The 19,378-nt window shown below is 38.7% G+C and overlaps 1 protein-coding gene across 1 annotated transcript; it reads left to right on the top strand.

The window, feature by feature from the left end:
- Positions 1–13,607: 13,607 nt before the first annotated feature.
- LOC9646471 (GDSL esterase/lipase 6) lies at positions 13,608–15,293 on the top strand. Its single transcript, XM_002992902.2, has 2 exons — positions 13,608–14,368; positions 15,206–15,293. The coding sequence occupies exons 1-2, from the start codon at positions 13,608–13,610 to the stop codon at positions 15,291–15,293; spliced, it is 849 nt and encodes a 282-aa protein (XP_002992948.2).
- Positions 15,294–19,378: the final 4,085 nt, after the last annotated feature.

Raw genomic sequence — 19,378 nt, 5'->3', positions numbered from 1 at the left:
GCGTTACTCGTGACTCCACTTCAGCATTTTTTGCGAGTTCTGCCACATCAGCGATATTCGCAACTCCTGCCTCGTCAGCATCTTTCGCGAGTTGCCACTTCAGTGTTACTCGTGACTCTTGCCACGTCAGCACTGCTCGTGATATTAGCAGAAAACCACCAAACATCCCAAGTCCTGCCACATCAGCATCTTTCACGATTCCTGCCACATCAGCAGCTTCTAGGACTTGATAAAATAACCATGCACGACTGCAACACTCCTGCTACGTCAGCGCCTTCTGTGCTGGTAGCCACTTACTCGGCACTTGAAATTGCTTTACTAGGGCAACTTTTGAGAGCCTCAGCTCTGCAGTCCCGCGACATCACCGTTCTCGTGATAAGGTCATATCACGGCTCCCGCGAGTTTTGTCACGTCAGCATGGATTAGTTACTGAAAATAGCATTTTTAGGAGCTCAGGCAAGCAGGTATCAGGCAGACTTCCGCCTGATGCCTTACTGAAGGTAGCATTAGGCACCCCTAGCATCAGGCATGCCTAACCTCAGGCACGCCTAACATTAGGCACGCCTAACTTCAGGCGCATTATGTAAGCGGGAGTTATAACCGCTGATATAGGTAGTTAGGGTAGAGACAGAGACTACCCTAGAGCATTCGCATCCTTCTGCATCTGTAATCTTCCTCCTGCATAAGTCTTTCCTGAGCAATTCATTCTTTTTCTCTCCCTGCAATTTCTTCCCTTGGAGTGGAAATCACCCATTCCATTTTGGCGACCACGGTGTTCCCCGTTCCCCTCTTCACAGCGCTCATGGATTTCTCTCCTCAATTCCCTTGAATTTCTTCAATTTTCGTTTCAATGATTGGCCCTTAAGGAAATTTCAGACAATCCTCTGTTTTTCTGTGCAATTACAGGTTTTCTTTTTCAATTCGCTTCAGCAATGTCTTCTCCCTCCTCTGCTACCCACAATTCTTCATTCTGCTGGGCGAATTCCACGGCGCCACCTTTCTTTTTCACCAATTCGCTCAACTCCCCTGTTTTGCACTAGGGTCGTCAAAATCGGGCAAATTTCCAAAAATTCGAGAATTTCCAGACTGCCCATTTGTTCATCTCATCACGGCGCACAAGATTTCACCTTTCTTCATCAACTTTGGCTCTTCCTCAACGGTCTTCAACTGCGACTTCAGGCATCGACTTTGAGAATGATTTCAAGTGATCAATTCGCCTTCATTTCTGGCTTCAGATATCTGGCGACATCAACAATCATCACCAACATTAGTCTACATCAGCAATAGGCGACTACTTTAACAACAACGACAGCTACAACTTCAGGCGACGTCAGATATCATCAACAATTGCTTTCCTTAGCGATCAAGATTCTTCAACAACAACTACTACAGCAACGTCTACTACAACAACTTCTACTTCAGCAACTTCGACTTCAGCAACTTCGTCATCAACAATTTCGTCTTCAGCAACTTCGACTTCAGCATATTTCTTCCTAACACTTTGCCTGATTTTGCCTGATTTGCACAGCAGCATGCGACACCTGATCGCATGTATGGACATGACAACCAGCTTACAAGACTTCACAACATAGAGCGTTCGCAGAGATAATTTGCAAAATTTCCACAAAAAATTTTGCAAAAGCCAAAGTAGTTATTGAAACCTTTGTTTGCAAAGACACTTTCCTCCTCCTCATAAGACACTGATCTGCATATTTTTTTCACAACCAATTGTTATTGCAAAAAGAACATTAAAAAAGAATTGTTAGATAACTCTAACAACAAAAACAAATCCAAAGAAAACTGCAGTAAATTATTTAAAATATACTGCTACATTTTACATGCCCTTTCTAGCATTCTTTCTTGGATCGTACTTTGGAAGACAAGAGGAGGAGTTTCAGAGATGCTTACCTTTGTTTTTGTTGTTAGAGTTATCTATAGCATTGGCTATTTCAACTAGTAAGTATTATAATCTGAAGACTTTAGTAATTATATTCATTTTCTAATAAGAATTTTCTACATACATAACTGTCCAAACTTGATAATACTATTTTTTTTAACAAATTTTATTTTAAGTAAATAATGAAATATGATGCATTCGCAAGAAGAATGGCTCGTTCCAAGAGCTCTTTACTCAGTGGAGCAGCTGATAGAGAGGTGCACTCAAGGCAAGACTTTGAGCATCAAACAAGCTTACAAACGACTGGAAACACTCCTATTGAGAATAGCTTCACTTTCCCATTCTTCTTGCTGCTTGCTTATCAGCTGGAATGAAACTGTCCCTTAAGAGTGCTTATCAAATCTTCATTGCTCCATTTGGTTTGGTTCGACATTACTCCATTTGGTTTGGTTCAGTGAGCTTAAATTGCAAGATGCTGTTGTGGAACTCATTGGAGTGTTGTTTGATCAATGTGGGCATGCACACAACGATTGCAACATGTCAAAAATGGAGGACAACCATGACTGTAGATGCTAGCATTGAAAAGTTCAAATATAATTTAATAGAAATTAAAAAGTTAAAAGAAAAGGTATATGATCTGCCTTTAAATTAAAATTAAAACTTTGTTCAACCTTTATGAGTTAATAGTTACTATTATTTACCCCATATTTACTTTTATGAATCAACCATGCAACTTAAACAGGGAAGCTGAACTGCCATTTTATGCCATGATCTGCTTAACAAAACTTGGGTTTGATGGTAAGGACTCAATAGATTCTAATCAGGATTCGTATTGGGCTGCCCTTGGCAACCATTCATTTTCTCGAATAAAAGACAAATGCTCCCCAAGGCTTAGCATAAACAAGAAATCCAAAGAAGAAACCAACAAGGATACATGAATGCGAACAAGATGGATCTGCAAGTCTACATGGGAGCAAGGACAAAACAGTTTGCACCATTTCTCCATTAAGGGACCATGTAGTTGTTGCCATGTTTATCTGGTGCCTCCTCAGGGAAGTGATAAGCGAAGAGCTTTGGGCACATGGGATAGGGCTTCTAGTTACTAAATCCCAGATCTTCTTTTGACTGTGGGACGATGCAAATCGAAGGCTGCTGTGTGAAGAACCTCCTGACTTGGAGGCGATTCCAGAAGTTATTTCTTTTCCGGCAAGTGCCAACCCATTTGTTTCCCAGGAACAGGAGGATCTTACATATGTGAAAACTGGGGTGATTGCTCGCTCTCTAGAATTGGAGAACGACCAGCTAGCTTCTTCAAATTACTTTTCAATCTCGAGAAATGCCTCAAGTGGAGTTACACGCAAGAAGCATGGTTCATTCCGGGAGTCTCTCTACTCGGTTGCACAGCTGATCGAGAGGTGCACTCAAGGCAAGGCTTTTGAGCCTCGGACAAGCTTGCAAACGTCTGGAAACACTCCTGACGATGAGGTGGCCTGGGGTTGGAGTTACCAAGAATGATTTCACTTTCCCATTCTTCCAGCTTTCTTTCATTGTCCAGAATGAGTGCGTCAAATCTTAAATTGCAGGATGCCATCATGGAACTCATTGGAGCATGTTCAATCAACGCACCAACTGCAACATGTTGAAAATGGAGAAGGACAAGCATGTTGTTGTGTCTATGGAACGTCCAAGCGCATCTGATTCTTGAAATGCTTCCAAAATGGGAAAAAGATATTTGCCGTGGGTATAGCTACTTTGCACGACAATGGTCTTGGCAAGCTGGCACACAGGCATATGAGGGTCATTGCAATGTCTCTGGGATTGTTCTAAACTTCAAATATAATTTAATAAATGGTGTTTTAGGTGAAATTAAAAAGTTAAAAGAAAAGGAATATTAAAAGTAAAAAAATGTCCGCCTTAAAATTAATACGATTAGACTTTGCTCCAACCTTTATGAGTTAATAGTTACTATCGCATTTACTTTAATGAGTTTCTTTATTTAACCATACATGCTTAGATTTAAACAATTCACAGCCATCGGATCAGCTAATCTGACGGTTAGGATGCTGTGTAAATATATCTAAAGGCTAGTGTTTAGGGTAAGTTTTGAGAGGGCTGGTTTTGCTGTTGGCGGCGGCGCTGGGAGGAGGCGGCGTGGGAGGAGGCGTTATGTTTTTCTCAAACCATCAAAATGCACACTGGTGGGGTGCCCATTCTCAACGTGGCTACTCAGTATTCGTTTTGGGCTGTCGCTACTGTTTTGTACAGTACGTTGAGGCGGCCAAAGCGAGAGGAAGTCGGGGAATCGAAGCCCCCGGCTGCCCCACACTTAGATGTAGGATTTTCGATTGTGTGAAACTACTAACAAGCAGGATCGAAGACCAGCTACCCAGCCCTCTCTTGGGGATTTCCTCTTTGAGGAGAACCCCTCCAAAACAAAAAACGAAGAAGAAGCATTCCTGTCGTTTTTTTGGTCTTCGAAACAGTGTTTGCCTTGTTGCTTGACAAGGATTAGGGCCCCCTCTGTTCCGCTCCATCCCCAAGTCTTCACAATGAAAATTAAGCTGGGGAAAAATTGACCTTGATTCAATCATGCAGGAACATGATCAAGAACTCGTCGTGTGCAAGGCCTCCCTGCAAGCTTGATAAACAACAAAGAACAGGGAACTGCAAACCATAAGAACACTTCATACTCGCGAACTTCAGTTTCTTCCGATTGCTCATGACCCCCAAAGGAGCGTTTCACTTTGGATCTAGCTAGGGTAGGGAGCGGCAGGGACAGGATCACGGGCATTTCATCGAGCTTGTAGCTGATCTTGATCATACCTTGGACGGCCATGAATTTCTGGTATCATACCCCTTATTAGATCAGTGCACTTCTTCTTGCATGACTTTCCTTGTCCTGCCTGAGATGAATGCGTCTGATTTTCGATTTTCAGATAATTTCCTAGCAGCGTCTACCTGGAAGAGCTCCCAAACGCATACTGTCCGGTATGTGCTAGCTGCTGGTGGTGAGAGCGTACCATGTTAATTAGATTTAAGTAGTATCAACAAATATCTGTGGATTGGATTTCAGGCATTACAACAGACTAGGATAAAACTTCTTCCTTAGAAAAGAAAAATGTGAGAGAAAGACACTGACACTAGAGGTACTTTGAGCTTTATCTAGTATATTTTCTAATTGTAAATCATTTTATTGTCGATTTTCTATCGAATCAATATATCTAGACTTCATACAGGTAACACTTGCTTTATCTTTCTTGCTTTTCCAACGTTGGTTTCAGTTTGATATTTTAGTGTCAATCTTCATTCCGGAAAGTTTTCTTCTAATTCTCAAGCTGCTTTGACAAGTTCCTCCAGAGGCAAGATGCTTTTTACTTAAGTTTTTTCAAAGAGTTTCTATCGATCTTATACTCTGCATGGCTGTGGCCTTGCAGTGTCTGCTTCAGCCAAGGTAGCGTTTAGGGACATGCCAAGGACGTGATCCTCCCAGTAAGGCGCGAGTGGATCTTCACAGATATTTGTATCATGCGACTCAAATTATCCAGATAACTCTCGAGTCAAGAGACAGACCGGTTCTCAACACTTAATACTTTGACCAGTCCAGAAATAGGCGTGATCGAGGTCGCTACTTTCTCATGCTCCTTGTCGCAATTCTTTTGAGCCAGGGTCCTGGAGATACAAAGTCAAGCTCTACAAAGCAAGTATGAAGAGAGACACACCCCTTTACTTGGCTCATTCTTATGTCTGTATTATTATCATATATATGATGTGGAAGTTTTAAAATTGTTTTTTTATAAAAATAAATAAATATTAATAAAAAATAAATATAAAAATTTTTATAGCTAAAAAATTATAAGAAATTAATAAAAAGTTTTAAAACTTCAAGTTGGTATAGTTTATATGTGTCAATTATAACTACATTTGCTATAATGCCCACAACAAAATTCTAATTTTTCTTTCTTAAGATCTTCATTACAAACTTTTTTTGTTTGTGGGTGTCCCAGAAGTTTATGAATTTTTTGTAGCAACATACCAAGCACTTCCAAATGTTTAATGTCAATAGGATAAAGTACACTCGCATGTGTTTTATGATAAGAATCAAGTAAGTAACATATGTTAGCATAGAGTTAAAAAAATGGTAGTAGTTGTGTGAGCACAAGGTAATCCAATTTTTTATCATCCAAAGCATGAGCAAGACTATGTTAGTATGTTAACCACACAAGTATGCTCTTGTGTCTATATTTCAAATATAGTAAGATCTAAGGGCATGAGAAACCTTATGAAATTGCATCATAAAGAGGTTTTATAATAGCTCAATTATTATTTTTGGATTGATGCTCAAGTAGAGGATAGCCAAAGTCAAGTCCAAGTCCAGCCAAAATGAGTAAAGGCTGTGTGCATATGTTCTTATTGGGCATATGCTTCACTCAGCTATTGAGGGCTTTGGCTACCCCTTGGCACTTGAAATATGAACCTTACAACTATGCCATGCTGGTTATACATTGCCTTTACTCCATCTTTGGGTGCTAGGACATATGTGCTTTGCATTAACTACTTAGTTGATCTTACTAGTAGTCATATGTCTGTCTCAAAGATTAAGCCATGAATGTATAAATATAAATTGTTTTATATTGTGAAATTGTGAATGGCTTATTAAATCAATAATAGTTTATTTGATAGTACCTTACTACTCAGATAACTATAGTAATTCTATAACTAATATGTGTAAAGAGTCCTGACTTTCAGAAGGGATGCACTTACTAGATTCAAGACTAATGTGTGCTCATTTATATTCTCAGTGGTTCATGATAACTTGTCAAATCATATGATGCTTTATTTCGTTAAAGTGGGACTTATTCAGTAAAGTGGGACATTAATTAGCATGTGTCCACATGCCATTTACTAGTACTTAATTAATATTTATTAATATTTCTATCAGTTTTTTAATTTATTTTTTTATATTTCACAATATTATAACACAAAATCATATGAAAAGTTTTTAATTTATAAATTATAAAGTTAAAACTTCAATTTTTTATTGTTGTTATAAAAATGGCATGTGGCCACACACCATAAGTGGGATAATGAAAAGTCCCACTTTAACGAAATAAAGCATTATGGTCCTCGTGTCAGTGATACTTAAATTAAATTTCTGCCCTATCAACTTTTGATGGCTATCATAGTGGTGATAGGTAATAGGGAATTAGGGTTTGATTTTGAGACATAGCTACCACATCCAGGGAAGGTAGCAAACGCACGAATTATCCAATTCTGACAGGGAGGTACTGACAATAAATAATAATACCGGCCTTTCAAAATTTGGTAATTGGAATGAGTATAATATAAATCTCTTAAGGAAGATTCATTAGAGGGCAAGTCTAGTGCCAATAGCTATAGTAATTCTAATTCTAATAACATGTTATTATAGTTGAAAAAGCTCATTTGGATCTCAAGACAAGATGAATGGTTTCCCTGTATGCACTAGTCACCCCATTCTATGAGTCAATGATGCTAATTTGATCTTTACTGGCTAGGGTGTGGAGTCGACAATGTTATTTTGAAAAAATTAAAGTGCTCAAAACAGACTCATACTCTAAATACATTAGTATGGAATAATGTAATAGGACTCTGATCTTGTTGTGTTGGTCTCCAAGATATGAGTAATGATTAGTAGGGACAATTGGGGGCATTTGTACTCTCCAAGATATGAGTAATGATTAGTAGGGACAATTAGGGGCATTTATACTCTATTGTTAGAGATGAAATTCTTAAGCATTTGCTGAGGATGTGTAGCACACCTTATTTCTCTCCCCTTAAGTCAACTGGAAAAGGGGCAATTGCTTAATGAAAGAGCCCTTAGTGGTTATTTTATCCCCAAAGGTTTCAAGGATCCATGGTGACAGTATATCTAAATTTCATCCCATGATCACATGTGCTACACTCACCCCCCCTTTCACCCCCCCTTTAGAGATGTCAATGTCCTCATTGACTATTGACTATTGACTAACAACCCCCTATTGAGCCAAGGGGAACCAACACCTCCATTTCCCGTACTGCAGTCCCACGGTAGATACTTTCGTCCGTATTCCATATGAGGCAACTAGTCATCCACTCGTACCGTAGTCCCATGGTGGATACCTTCGTCTGTATTCCATGCCGTATTCCATGTGAGGCAACTAGTCATCCACCCATACTGCAGTCCCACGGTGGATACTTTCGTCCATGGATACTTCGTCCAGTCGTTGAAAATATTCCCAGATTTGAGATGCAAGAGGGCGGGGTGGCCGAGGCACAATGAAGATTCCAGTCGCTGAAAATATTCCCAGATTTGAGATGCAAGAGGGCAGGGTGGGGGTGGCCGAGGCACAATGAAGATTCCCAAGTCTGGATTTGCAAACCCAAGTCTGGATTTTTTTGCAAATCCGTTTGAGGTTCACACAAGAGGAAGGACGCCCAATATGTACAATTTCAAATTTAGGGGTAAGAATATACCTTACTCAAGGGTATATTATATTTTTAAGTAACCACTAATCAATAGGAATCGAACCCGTGCCATTTGTTCCAATACCAACTATAACGCACCTTATCTCTCTCCCCTTAAGCCAATTGGAAAAGGGGCAATTATTTAATGAGAGAGCCCTTAGTGGCTATTTTATCCTCATTTATCCCCTAAGGTTCCAAGGATCCACGATGACAGTATATCCAAATCTCATCCCATGATCACATGCACTACATGATGCTTTTATTAATCAAGAATGAAAATTAGGAGCTCAAATACGATTAAATACCATTTTAGTCTTAACCATAGATGATGATGATTAGGGATTGGCAGATGTTATTTGGATGACAACGCCATCACCTCATGAAAAATCAAAGTCTTTGAGTTCCAAGAGGAGTATAGTTGCAAAGCTAAAACTTAAAGGAATTGATGGAAGGGTATTATTTGGAGTGAAGCTTGTGGTTTGATGAAGAAACTTACTAAGTTTAGACATAGTAAGAATTAATACATTAAGAGCTTTTTTTTTATTCTATAGGTGGTAATTTCTTAGTTGGTGAAGTGATTTGTTTGGTTAATTTTATTAACAAATTAGACCTCAACCTAGTAACTAGTGTTTCTCCAAGCTAGCTTCTTAGGGAGGCTATTTACTTTTGGTGGATAGAAGTTTGAAGCAATAATAGATTTGTGATGCCCTTAGATGTTTTGGGCTGCACATGTATTACATTGATGAGCTTGACAAGTGCATGCTTATGTCAATGTTAAAACCTTGACATTAACATTGGTAGAGTTGATATTAGAGTGAAATGAGATATTTCTTCATAAATATATTGCAAAAGATAAATTTTTGATCTATAATTATTCAGATAGTTAGTGATTAATTAAGCCTCATTGGAAATTGATAATTTGCTTCACAAGTTTTGACAAAGATAATATTGGTGATTTGGTTGTAGCTTTATGTTGTTAATATTCATGCATTTGCTAGTTAGCAATTATATTGACATTTAATAAATTGAGTGGTAAGTTGGGTTAGCTATATTATAGATGAAAGTTTTTAGTAGGGTTGAGTTTTGCCTTTTCTTTGAAAAGTGACTTAATTAGCTAGTTTTGCAAAATGAAGAATTAGTGATTAATACTAAACTTGTTAGATCCTTTTTGGTTTGAGTTTGAAATTATTGATTATTGATGATTCTCATTGCACTTGTTATAAAGTGTGTTATATGTTAAAATTTATAAAAGATGGTTTCATGATCACTTGTTGAGCATGGCTTTTAAATTAATATAGATATACTCTTTATTAGCTTTTGCATTATGAAGTTTTGGCCTGTGAATTTGCTAAGGTGGAAATTATAGGTTATATCATGATTTCTTTTTAAACATTGAAGTTAGTCAGTATGACACTTATGATTGTTATTATATAGAATTTAGTTATAAACTTCTTTGAGTTTTTGGTTCTTGATCATCTGGGATAGTTGATTATCCTTATTAAATATTATAAATAATTATTATTGCTAATAATTATATGCCATTCTATTCTATTTGGCAATGATTATCAACAATATAACCTATTTAACTTAATGCATTTCTCACAAAATATGAATATCATGAATTTTTTCTAGAGTTGTTCCTTTGGCAATAGTCTCAAGTGTGCATCAATAAGAATGTCAATCTTTTTAAAGGGGAGAGAACATATCATAAATAGTATCAAAAGTTGTCTGTTAGTAAGACTTTTTGAATATTCTTCTTTTACTGTCATAATGGCAAAAAGGTTAGTATTATTAGACTCTTTATCAATCTCCACTTGAGCTAATTAAGAAACTAATTAATATATATGCATTTAGACCAAAAGGGCACTAAAGAAAGAAATCCTAAATTATAATTTAGCCTAGCATATTTGACATTGGTGATAAGAAATTTATATTGTTAATTTGCACTTGCTAATGTTAAAAACCCTTACAATATTGAGCTCATACTTGCATCTGATCATTCGAACTCAACTGGATTCGAATGGGTATCGAACGTTTAATACCTGTTTAGCTTTTATTCGAATGGGTATAGTGGTTTTCAGTTTTAATATAATTAAAAAATAATTAATTGTTACTAAACAAAGTTTAACATAATATAATATAGGTTTAATCTAATCTTCATCCTCCGAATCTAGAACATCATCACCACTAGCACTGTCATCATTAGGTTGTTGAAGAGGTTCTTCAACAACTTCCTGAAGTGCAAGGATCCTTTGCCACTGAGGCTCAAACTCAAGGTTATCAAGATCATGCTTGATAAGCCTCAAACTCCCGGACTTGATCTTCTATACGACATGCATATTCATGGCTTGTCTCAGATGTCGGCCTTAGTTTTAGAACATAAGCCTAGCTCCAGCATGGCTGCCTTCCTCCCCCCATCCTGGACTTACCTTAGCGCTTCTGGATCCCGCGAACCCTGATTTTACATGAACCCTAATCTAAGTAAAAGAAAGCATATTCTTTAGGGTTTTCTTTAAAATATTCTTGGTGTTTAAATGCCGTTTTAAACGCCGTATTATACGCTCGTTTTAAACTGCAGTTTTTTTTAATCGTACCTGTTTGAATGCAAGTATGATTGGGCTTAGTCTGTCAATATATTCAATAGGTGATAGATTATCAGATGTTGACTTGGATGTGGCGAGACAATGATGACCTATTCTCAATCACAGCTAAAAAAAGTTGGAATGCCTTCAGAAGTGACTGGAAAGGGAGGTCTGTTGCACCGACAAGATATGTAACGATCATAATCCTTAAATGCAAGGAGGTCTGTTGCAGCTACCCAGTCTCTCCAGGTGGGTTCGTCCTTTATGACAAAGTGAACCTACAATTTTGAACACAGAATAACAAAGGCATGTCTAATCCAGGGAAGCTTACCTCAATGGACACTTTAGCAATTTTGAGTGCCTTTTGTATGCTTTCTACAGCAATCCTTGCCGCTTTATCCAGAGGAAACCTGAAACACAATGCGAACTCAGTATACAAGAGGTAAGGTGTGAGTACAAACCCGCCATATCCGCACAAGATAGCTGGGAACGCTATGTGCTTAACGCCCTCCTTGCAAGCAAGTGTTATAGCGTTCCTGTAATAGACAAAGCACAATGTATCAAATTTGCTACACACTCTGGCATACCTGTAAGTGAGACCAAGATACTCAGCAGCTTCCATGTCCCTGTCTTTGTAGTATTTTGGGCCTTGAATAACAATGATTTTAGGTGCTGGCAGTCCTCCTGAAGGGCTGAGAAACAAGTCAGTTAAAAGTTTTAAAAGGAAATGAGGAAAGACAGTTACATGATATCCAAGCCAGTAAAGAAACCAGTAGCAATACATATTTCTGAAAAGAGAAAAGCTCATGTCAAATGCCAAACACCCCTTTGCTTTACCTCTGTGTATCTGACCTCCAACAGGAACTACAATAGCGTCATTCTTTCCGTCTACAAACCACTCTTTTATGTCCCCGTTTTTAATCACGAACTTGCAAGAGCCGACTTTACAAACAAGCTTGAGGTCCTTTTCCTGATCAAAAGCCACTAAATCTCAAACCACAAACTCAGATAAACAAACAAAATGAGAGGTAGATTTGAACCTTGAGGTCCATCACTCTTATGCAGGGGTCCCTGGGAGGTCCGGGCTTGCAAGAGGTAAATGGTTCGGGTACTTGAGGGTTCCCATTGACTGAAAACAGAAATAAGGTTATATAGCTATAATTGATGTACTGTACGTACCTAGGGGAAGGAAACCATCGGGTCTAACATCATATAACTCCATCGCTTGTTCGTCTTCAGACTCATCCGGGTCTTCAGGCACATCTTCATCTTCAGACTCAGATTCGTCCGCAGGCTCGGGATTTATATTGACTGGGTTTTCCTCTATGTCCTCTGCGGTGCTGTGTAGCTGTCCACTCACCTCTTGAGTCACTCCATTGGCCACTTTCTGTCGCAGCAGCTCTCCAACAGGAACTACTGCGAATGTCCTGCAATCATCAGACCCTACGTCGGCAATCTGGCGCCAAGCTTCCTCGAGGCCCTGTACTAGTTCGCCCATTACAAGCTTGTTTGCAGATCAGAAGCATACAATACTCACAAGTGCGTCGATCCGAGTGGAGAAAACGCTTGTAAAATCGCTATCCATGTGATAATTTAGGTGTCTCGACGCAACGATTAGGTAAGTGTCTGCCGTAGTCAGCCGCTCCTGTGTGCACACACTTTCAGAATACCAAATTTCAACAAAAGAGTAAGTACCTTGTGGTAATAAAAAGGTAGACTGCTACTTTGCGGGGGGCTAGCATTTTTGAGACGGTAGAGAGAACTTGGACGGGTTAGCTTTTCGTCCTTCCCACTTCGGCACAGTATCACCAACGCAAGGGCCTGGCCAAATACATACACATGCGCGTCTCCAAGCACCACCACCAAGGACCTGTTTTGCGCACACCAATCCTATAAAACCAAAGTAAACATTCACAGAAACAGCAATAATCCATCTGACAAGAAGAGAGATTACCACATACCCGGCAATCTGATGATCCTACCAGAGCCCGCAGCTCTTCATTCATCCTGCAAAAGAACCACCGATATTTTTTTGAAAAGTACAATGCACATACTCTTACTTTGTGAATGCGAGCTCCAGAGCTCGTGGAGTACCGAATGTTGACAGCTCCAGAGATGCTCGAATGTGATCCATGAGTCGAGATCGGCGTAACTTGAGAAGTTCGAGATGTACAGAATAGAGGTGCACATCTCTTACGTCCGGATAAGCTGCATGGAAAATTAGCACAACTCGCTCCTGCACTCTCCCTAGCTCTGGCAAGCACACGATATGGAGTCGCATCCTGGGGCGGCTCGACTATCACTGCCTCCATCGCCACAGCACAGCCCTAAGCCCTATAGCCTTTTTACGTTAGAGTTATTTTTATGGGTTATCGAGTGTTGACTTTGCTTGCTTAATCCTTCGCCTTTGCGCAAAGGAGAGCTCCATTTCCCTGTTCTAGCCAATGATGCGAGTGGCATGGAGAAATCCTTGTGAATCGCATCTACTGGCGAGCTAGAAGAAGAAGAGCGACAAAAACTTGTTCAAGGCTCTTTCTAATCCAAAAAGGCATGAAGCGCAGCTGTAAAGGTAGGTTCACCTTTTTCTCGTTTCACTATATAAACGGGCTTTCTGTATTAGGTTCTCTCGTGAAGGTTTTGGCGAGATGACGAAGATTTTAGTGTTGGTGTTTGCGATCTTGGCTCTCTGCGCGTGCGTGTATGGGAGGTCGGTTCCTCAACTTCGGACTATCTACATGGGAGACTCAATCTTTGATGTTGGAACTAACAAGTACGTGAAGAACTCTGTTTCTCGTTGTGATTTTGTGCCGTATGGGAAGACAAGGTATAACCAGCCATCAGGAAGATGTAGCGATGGGTTTCTAATTCCAGATCTGATAAACAAAGTGATCGGTTTGCCCTTTTCAAAACCATTCTTGGGCTTGAAAGGTGGGAGCCAACTTCCACTAAGCATCAACTTTGCGTCAGACGGTAGTGGACTGCTTGATTCTACTCACTCAGACTGGGGTGTCGTGTCGTTTAATGAGCAGCTAAAACAACTTGGACAGCTAGCCAACAAGATCCCCATGATGAATCTCAATGACTTTGTGGTTGTGATATCTTCGGGTGGCAATGACATTGCGGCAAATCTTCAAAACCTTGCTAATGTAGACTTGGAAGCAATGCTAGTGTTATTGGAGAAAGGCTTGGAGCAACTTTATAAATATGGATTCAGGAAGATTGTCTACTCTAGCCTTGGGCCGTTAGGCTGTGTGCCTATTGTCACGTCGGATGGAAATTGTGTGAGAGAGATCAACGATTTAGTAGAACAATTCAATTGGCAAGCTCGGGCGATTGTTTTGGGGGTGGCAAAGAAATTCCCAGGGATGAGAGGTGCATTTGTTGACGGCTATTCACTGATCAAATCGTACGTGGAGAACCCAAATAAGTTTGGATTCCAGAATGGAGGGGGTTGTTGCCCCAATTGCCTATCACACAAAAATACCTTGAGCGGGCTGTGCAGGAATCCAAGTGATTATGTTTTCTGGGATTTAATTCACCCAACAGAGCACACGTACACACTAGTGACGAAAGAATTCATGAAACAAATCAAGAAAATCTTGTAACTTCACAGAGCATTCTCATTCACAGAGCTTGCAACCAGGCAGAAGAAAGCTGCCGAATGGAAGCAACGTATCCATCCTTCGCCTGTTCTTCATTGCGAGCTGGCATTTGTGAGGCATCAGCAGTTTCTTTCTACTTCGACATGGAGCAACATGCCCCTCCAGCTATGACCAGCTCTAGGCCTTGCTCTACCACAGTTGCTCCCACCAGCGAGGCCATATTTAATAGATGGTGTTTTAGGTGAAATTAAAAAGTTAAAGAAAAGGAATATTAAAAGTAAAAAAAAAAAAATCCGCCTTAAAATTAACTTTGCTCCAACCTTTATGAGTTAATAGTTACTATCGCATTTACTTTAATGAGTTTCTTTATTTAACCATGCATTTTTCGTTAGCTTAGATTTAAACAATTCACAGCCATCGGATCAGCTAATCTGACGGTTAGGATGCTGTGTAAATATATCTAAAGGCTAGTGTTTAGGGTAAGTTTTGAGGGGGCTGGTTTTGCTGTTGGCGGCGGCGCTGGGAGGAGGCGGCGTGGGAGGAGGCGTTATGTTTTTCTCAAACCATCAAAATGGTGGGGTGCCCATTCTCAACGTGGCTACTCAGTTTTCGTTTTGGGCTGTCGCTACTGTTTTGTACAGTACGTTGAGGCGGCCAAAGCGAGAGGAAGTCGGGGAATCGAAGCCCCCGGCTGCCCCACACTTAGATGTAGGATTTTCGATTGTGTGAAACTACTAACAAGCAGGATCGAAGACCAGCTACCCAGCCCTCTCTTGGGGATTTCCTCTTTGAGGAGAACCCCTCCAAAACAAAAAACGAAGAAGAAGCATTCCTGTCGTTTTTTTGGTCTTCGAAACAGTGTTTGCCTTGTTGCTTGACAAGGATTAGGGCCCCCTCTGTTCCGCTCCATCCCCAAGTCTTCACAATGAAAATTAAGCTGGGGAAAAATTGTCATGCAGGAACATGATCAAGAACTCGTCGTGTGCAAGGCCTCCCTGCAAGCTTGATAAACAACAAAGAACAGGGAACTGCAAACCATAAGAACACTTCATACTCGCGAACTTCAGTTTCTTCCGATTGCTCATGACCCCCAAAGGAGCGTTTCTCTTTGGATCTAGCTAGGGTAGGGAGCGGCAGGGACAGGATCACCGGCATTTCATCGAGCTTGTAGCTGATCTTGATCATACCTTGGACGGCCATGAATTTCTGGTATCATACCCCTCTCTTAGCATTGCTTATTAGATCAGTGCACTTCTTCTTGCATGACTTTCCTTGTCCGGCCTGAGATGAATGCGTCTGATTTTCGATTTTCAGATAATTTCATAGCAGCGTCTACCTGGAAGAGCTCCCAAACGCATACTGTCCGATATGTGCTAGCTGGTGGTGGTGAGAGCGTACCATGTTAATTAGATTTAACTAGTATCAACAAATATCTGTGGATTGGATTTCAGGCATTACAACAGACTAGGATAAAACTTCTTCCTTAGAAAAGAAAAATGTGAGAGAAAGACACTGACACTAGAGGTACTTTGAGCTCTATCTAGTATATTTTCTAATTGTAAATCATTTTATTGTCGATTTTCTATCGAATCAATATATCTAGACTTCATACAGGTAACACTTGCTTTATCTTTCTTGCTTTTCCAACGTTGGTTTCAGTTTGATATTTTAGTGTCAATCTTCATTCCGGAAAGTTTTCTTCTAATTCTCAAGCTGCTTTGACAAGTTCCTCCAGAGGCAAGATGCTTTTTACTTAAGTTTTTTCAAAGAGTTTCTATCGATCTTATACTCTGCATGGCTGTGGCCTTGCAGTGTCTGCTTCAGCCAAGGTAGCGTTTGGGGACATGCCAAGGACGTGATCCTCCCAGTAAGGCGCAAGTGGATCTTCACATATATTTATATCATGCAACTCAAATTAACCAGGTAACTCTCGAGTCAAGAGACAAACCGGTTCTCAACACTTAATACTTTGACCAGTCCAGAAATAGGCATGATCGAGGTCGCTACTTTCTCATGCTCCTTGTCGCAATTCTTTTGAGCCAGGGTCCTGGAGATACAAAGTCAAGCTCTACAAAGCAAGTATGAAGAGAGACACACGCCTTTACTTGGCTCATTCTTATGTCTGTATTATTATCATATATATGATGTGGAAGTTTTAAAATTGTTTAAAGTTTGCAAAAATGTGAAGTATAAATTTTTTTTATAAAAATAAAAAAATATTAATAAAAAATAAATATAAAAATGCTTATGGCTAAAAAATGATAAGAAATTAATAAAAAGTTTTAAAACTTCAAGTTGGTATAGTGTATATGTGTCAATTATAACTACATTTGCTATAATGCCCACAACAAAATTCTAATTTTTCTTTCTTAAGTTCTTCATTACAAACTTTTTTTGTTTGTGGGTGTCCCAGAAGTTTATGAATTTTTTGTAGCAACATACCAAGCACTAGGATAAAGTACACTTGCATGTGTTTTATGATAAGAATCAAGTAATAGCAGAGAGTTAAAAAATGGTAGTAGTTGTGTGAGCACAAGGTAATCCAATTTTTTATCATCCAAAGCATGAGCAAGACTATGTTAGTTTCAAATATAGTAAGATCTAAGGGCATGAGAAACCTTATGAAATTGCATCATAAAGAGGTTTCATTATAGCTCAATTATTATTTTTGGATTGATGCTCAAGTAGAGGCTTATTAATTTGATAGCCAAGGTCAAGTCCAAGTCCAGCCAAGATGATTAAAGGCTGTGTGCATATTTTCTTATTGTGCATAAGCTTCACTCAGCTATTGAGGGCTTTGGCTACCCCTTGGCACTTGAAATATGAACCTTACAACTATGCCATCTTAGTTGATGCTAGTTATACATTGCCTTTACTGCATCTTTGGGTGCTAGGACATATGTGCTTTGCATTAACTACTTAGTTGATCTTATTAGTAGTCATATGCTTGTCTCAAAGATTAAGCCATGAATGTATAAATATAAATTGTTTTATATTGTGAAATTGTGAATGGCTTATTAAATAAATAATAGTTTATTTGATAGTACCTTACTACTCAGATAACTATAGTAATTCTATAAATAATATGTGTAAAGAGTCCTGACCTTCAAAAGGGATGCACTTACTAGATTCAAGACTAATGCATACTCATTTATATTCTCAGTGGTTCATGATAACTTGTCAAATCATATGGTCCTCGTGTCAGTGATACTTAAATTAAATTTCTACCCTATCAACTTTTGATGGTAGGATATAATAGGGAATTAGGGTTTGATTTTGAGATACAGCTACCACATCTAGGGAAGGTAGCAAACGCACAAATTATCCAATTCTGACATTGGGAGGTACTGACAATAAATAATAATACTGGGCTTCAAATTTTGGTAATTGGAATGAGTACAATATAAATCTCTTAAGGAAGATTCATTAGAGGGCAAGTCTAGTGCCAATAGCTATAGTAATTCTAATTCTAATAACATGTTATTATAGTTAAAAAGCTCATTTGGATCTCAGGACAAGATGAATGGTTTCCCTATAAGCACTAGTCACCCCATTCTATGAGTCAATGATGCTAATTTGATCTTTACTGGCTAATGTGGAGTCGACAATGTTATTTTGAAAAAATTAAAGTACCCAAAACAGACTCATACTCTAAATACATTAGTATGGAGTAATGTAATAGGACTCTGATCCTGTTGTGTTGGTCTCCAAGATATGAGTAATGATTAGTAGGGACAATTGGGGGCATTTGTACTCTATTGTTAGAGATGAAATTCTTAAGCATTTGCTGAGGATGCTTTTATTAATCAAGAATGAAAGTTAGGAGCTCAAATACGATTAAATACCATTTTAGTCTTAACCATAGATGATGATGATTAGGGATTGGCAGATGTTATTTGGATAACAACGCCATCACCTCATGAAAAATCAAAGTCTTTGCGTTCCAAGAGGAGTATAGTTGCAAAGCTAAAACTTAAAGGAATTGATGGAAGGGTATTATTTGGAGTGAAGCTTATGGTTTGATGAAGAAACTTACTAAGTTTAGACATAGTAAAAATTAATACATTAAGAGCTCTTTCTTGATTCTATAGGTGGTAATTTCTTAGTTGGTGAAGTGATTTGTTTGGTTAATTTTATTAATAAACAAGACCTCAACCTAGTAACTAGTGTTTTTTCCAAACTAGCTTCTTAGGGAGGCTATTTACTTTTGGTGGATAGAAGTTTGAAGCAATAATAGATTTGTGATGCCCTTAGATGTTTTGGGCTGCACATGCACTACATTGATGAACTCAACAAGTGTATGCCTATGTCAATATTAAAACCTTGACATTAACATTGGTAGAGTTGATATTAGAGTGAAATGAGATATTTCTTCATAAGTATAATGCCAAAGATAAATTTTTGATCTATAATTAGTCAGATAGTTAGTGATTAATTAAGCCTCATTGGAAATTGATAATTTGCTTCACAAGTTTTGACAAAGATAATATTGGTGATTTGGTTGTAACTTTATGTTGTTAATATTCATGCATTTGCTAGTTAGCAATTATACTGGCATTCAATAAATTGAGTGGTAAGTTGGGTTAGCTATATTATAGATGAAATTTTTTAGTAGGGTTGAGTTTTGGCTTTTCTTTGAAAAGTGACTTAATTAGTTAGTTTTGTAAAATGAAGAATTAGTGATTAATACTTAAATTGTTAGATCCTTGTTGGTTTGAGTTTGAAATTATTGATTATTGATGATTCTCATTGCACTTGTTATAAAGTGTGTTACATGTTAAAATTTATAAAAGATGGTTTGGTGATCACTTGTC

The sequence above is a fragment of the Selaginella moellendorffii genome, unplaced genomic scaffold (assembly GCF_000143415.4).
Source record: "Selaginella moellendorffii unplaced genomic scaffold, v1.0 SELMOscaffold_144, whole genome shotgun sequence".
NCBI classification, from domain to species: Eukaryota; Viridiplantae; Streptophyta; class Lycopodiopsida; order Selaginellales; family Selaginellaceae; genus Selaginella; species Selaginella moellendorffii.
This window is presented reverse-complemented; position numbering and strand designations above follow the sequence as displayed.

Excerpts from the sequence above, each read along its gene's own strand:
- LOC9646471 (XM_002992902.2), top strand. The coding sequence starts at position 13,608 with ATGACGAAGATTTTAGTGTTGGTGTTTGCGATCTTGGCTCTCTGCGCG. Across the intron at positions 14,369-15,205 it reads GGCTATTCACTGATCAAATC|TACGTTGAGGCGGCCAAAGC; the intron begins GTACGTGGAGAA and ends TGTTTTGTACAG.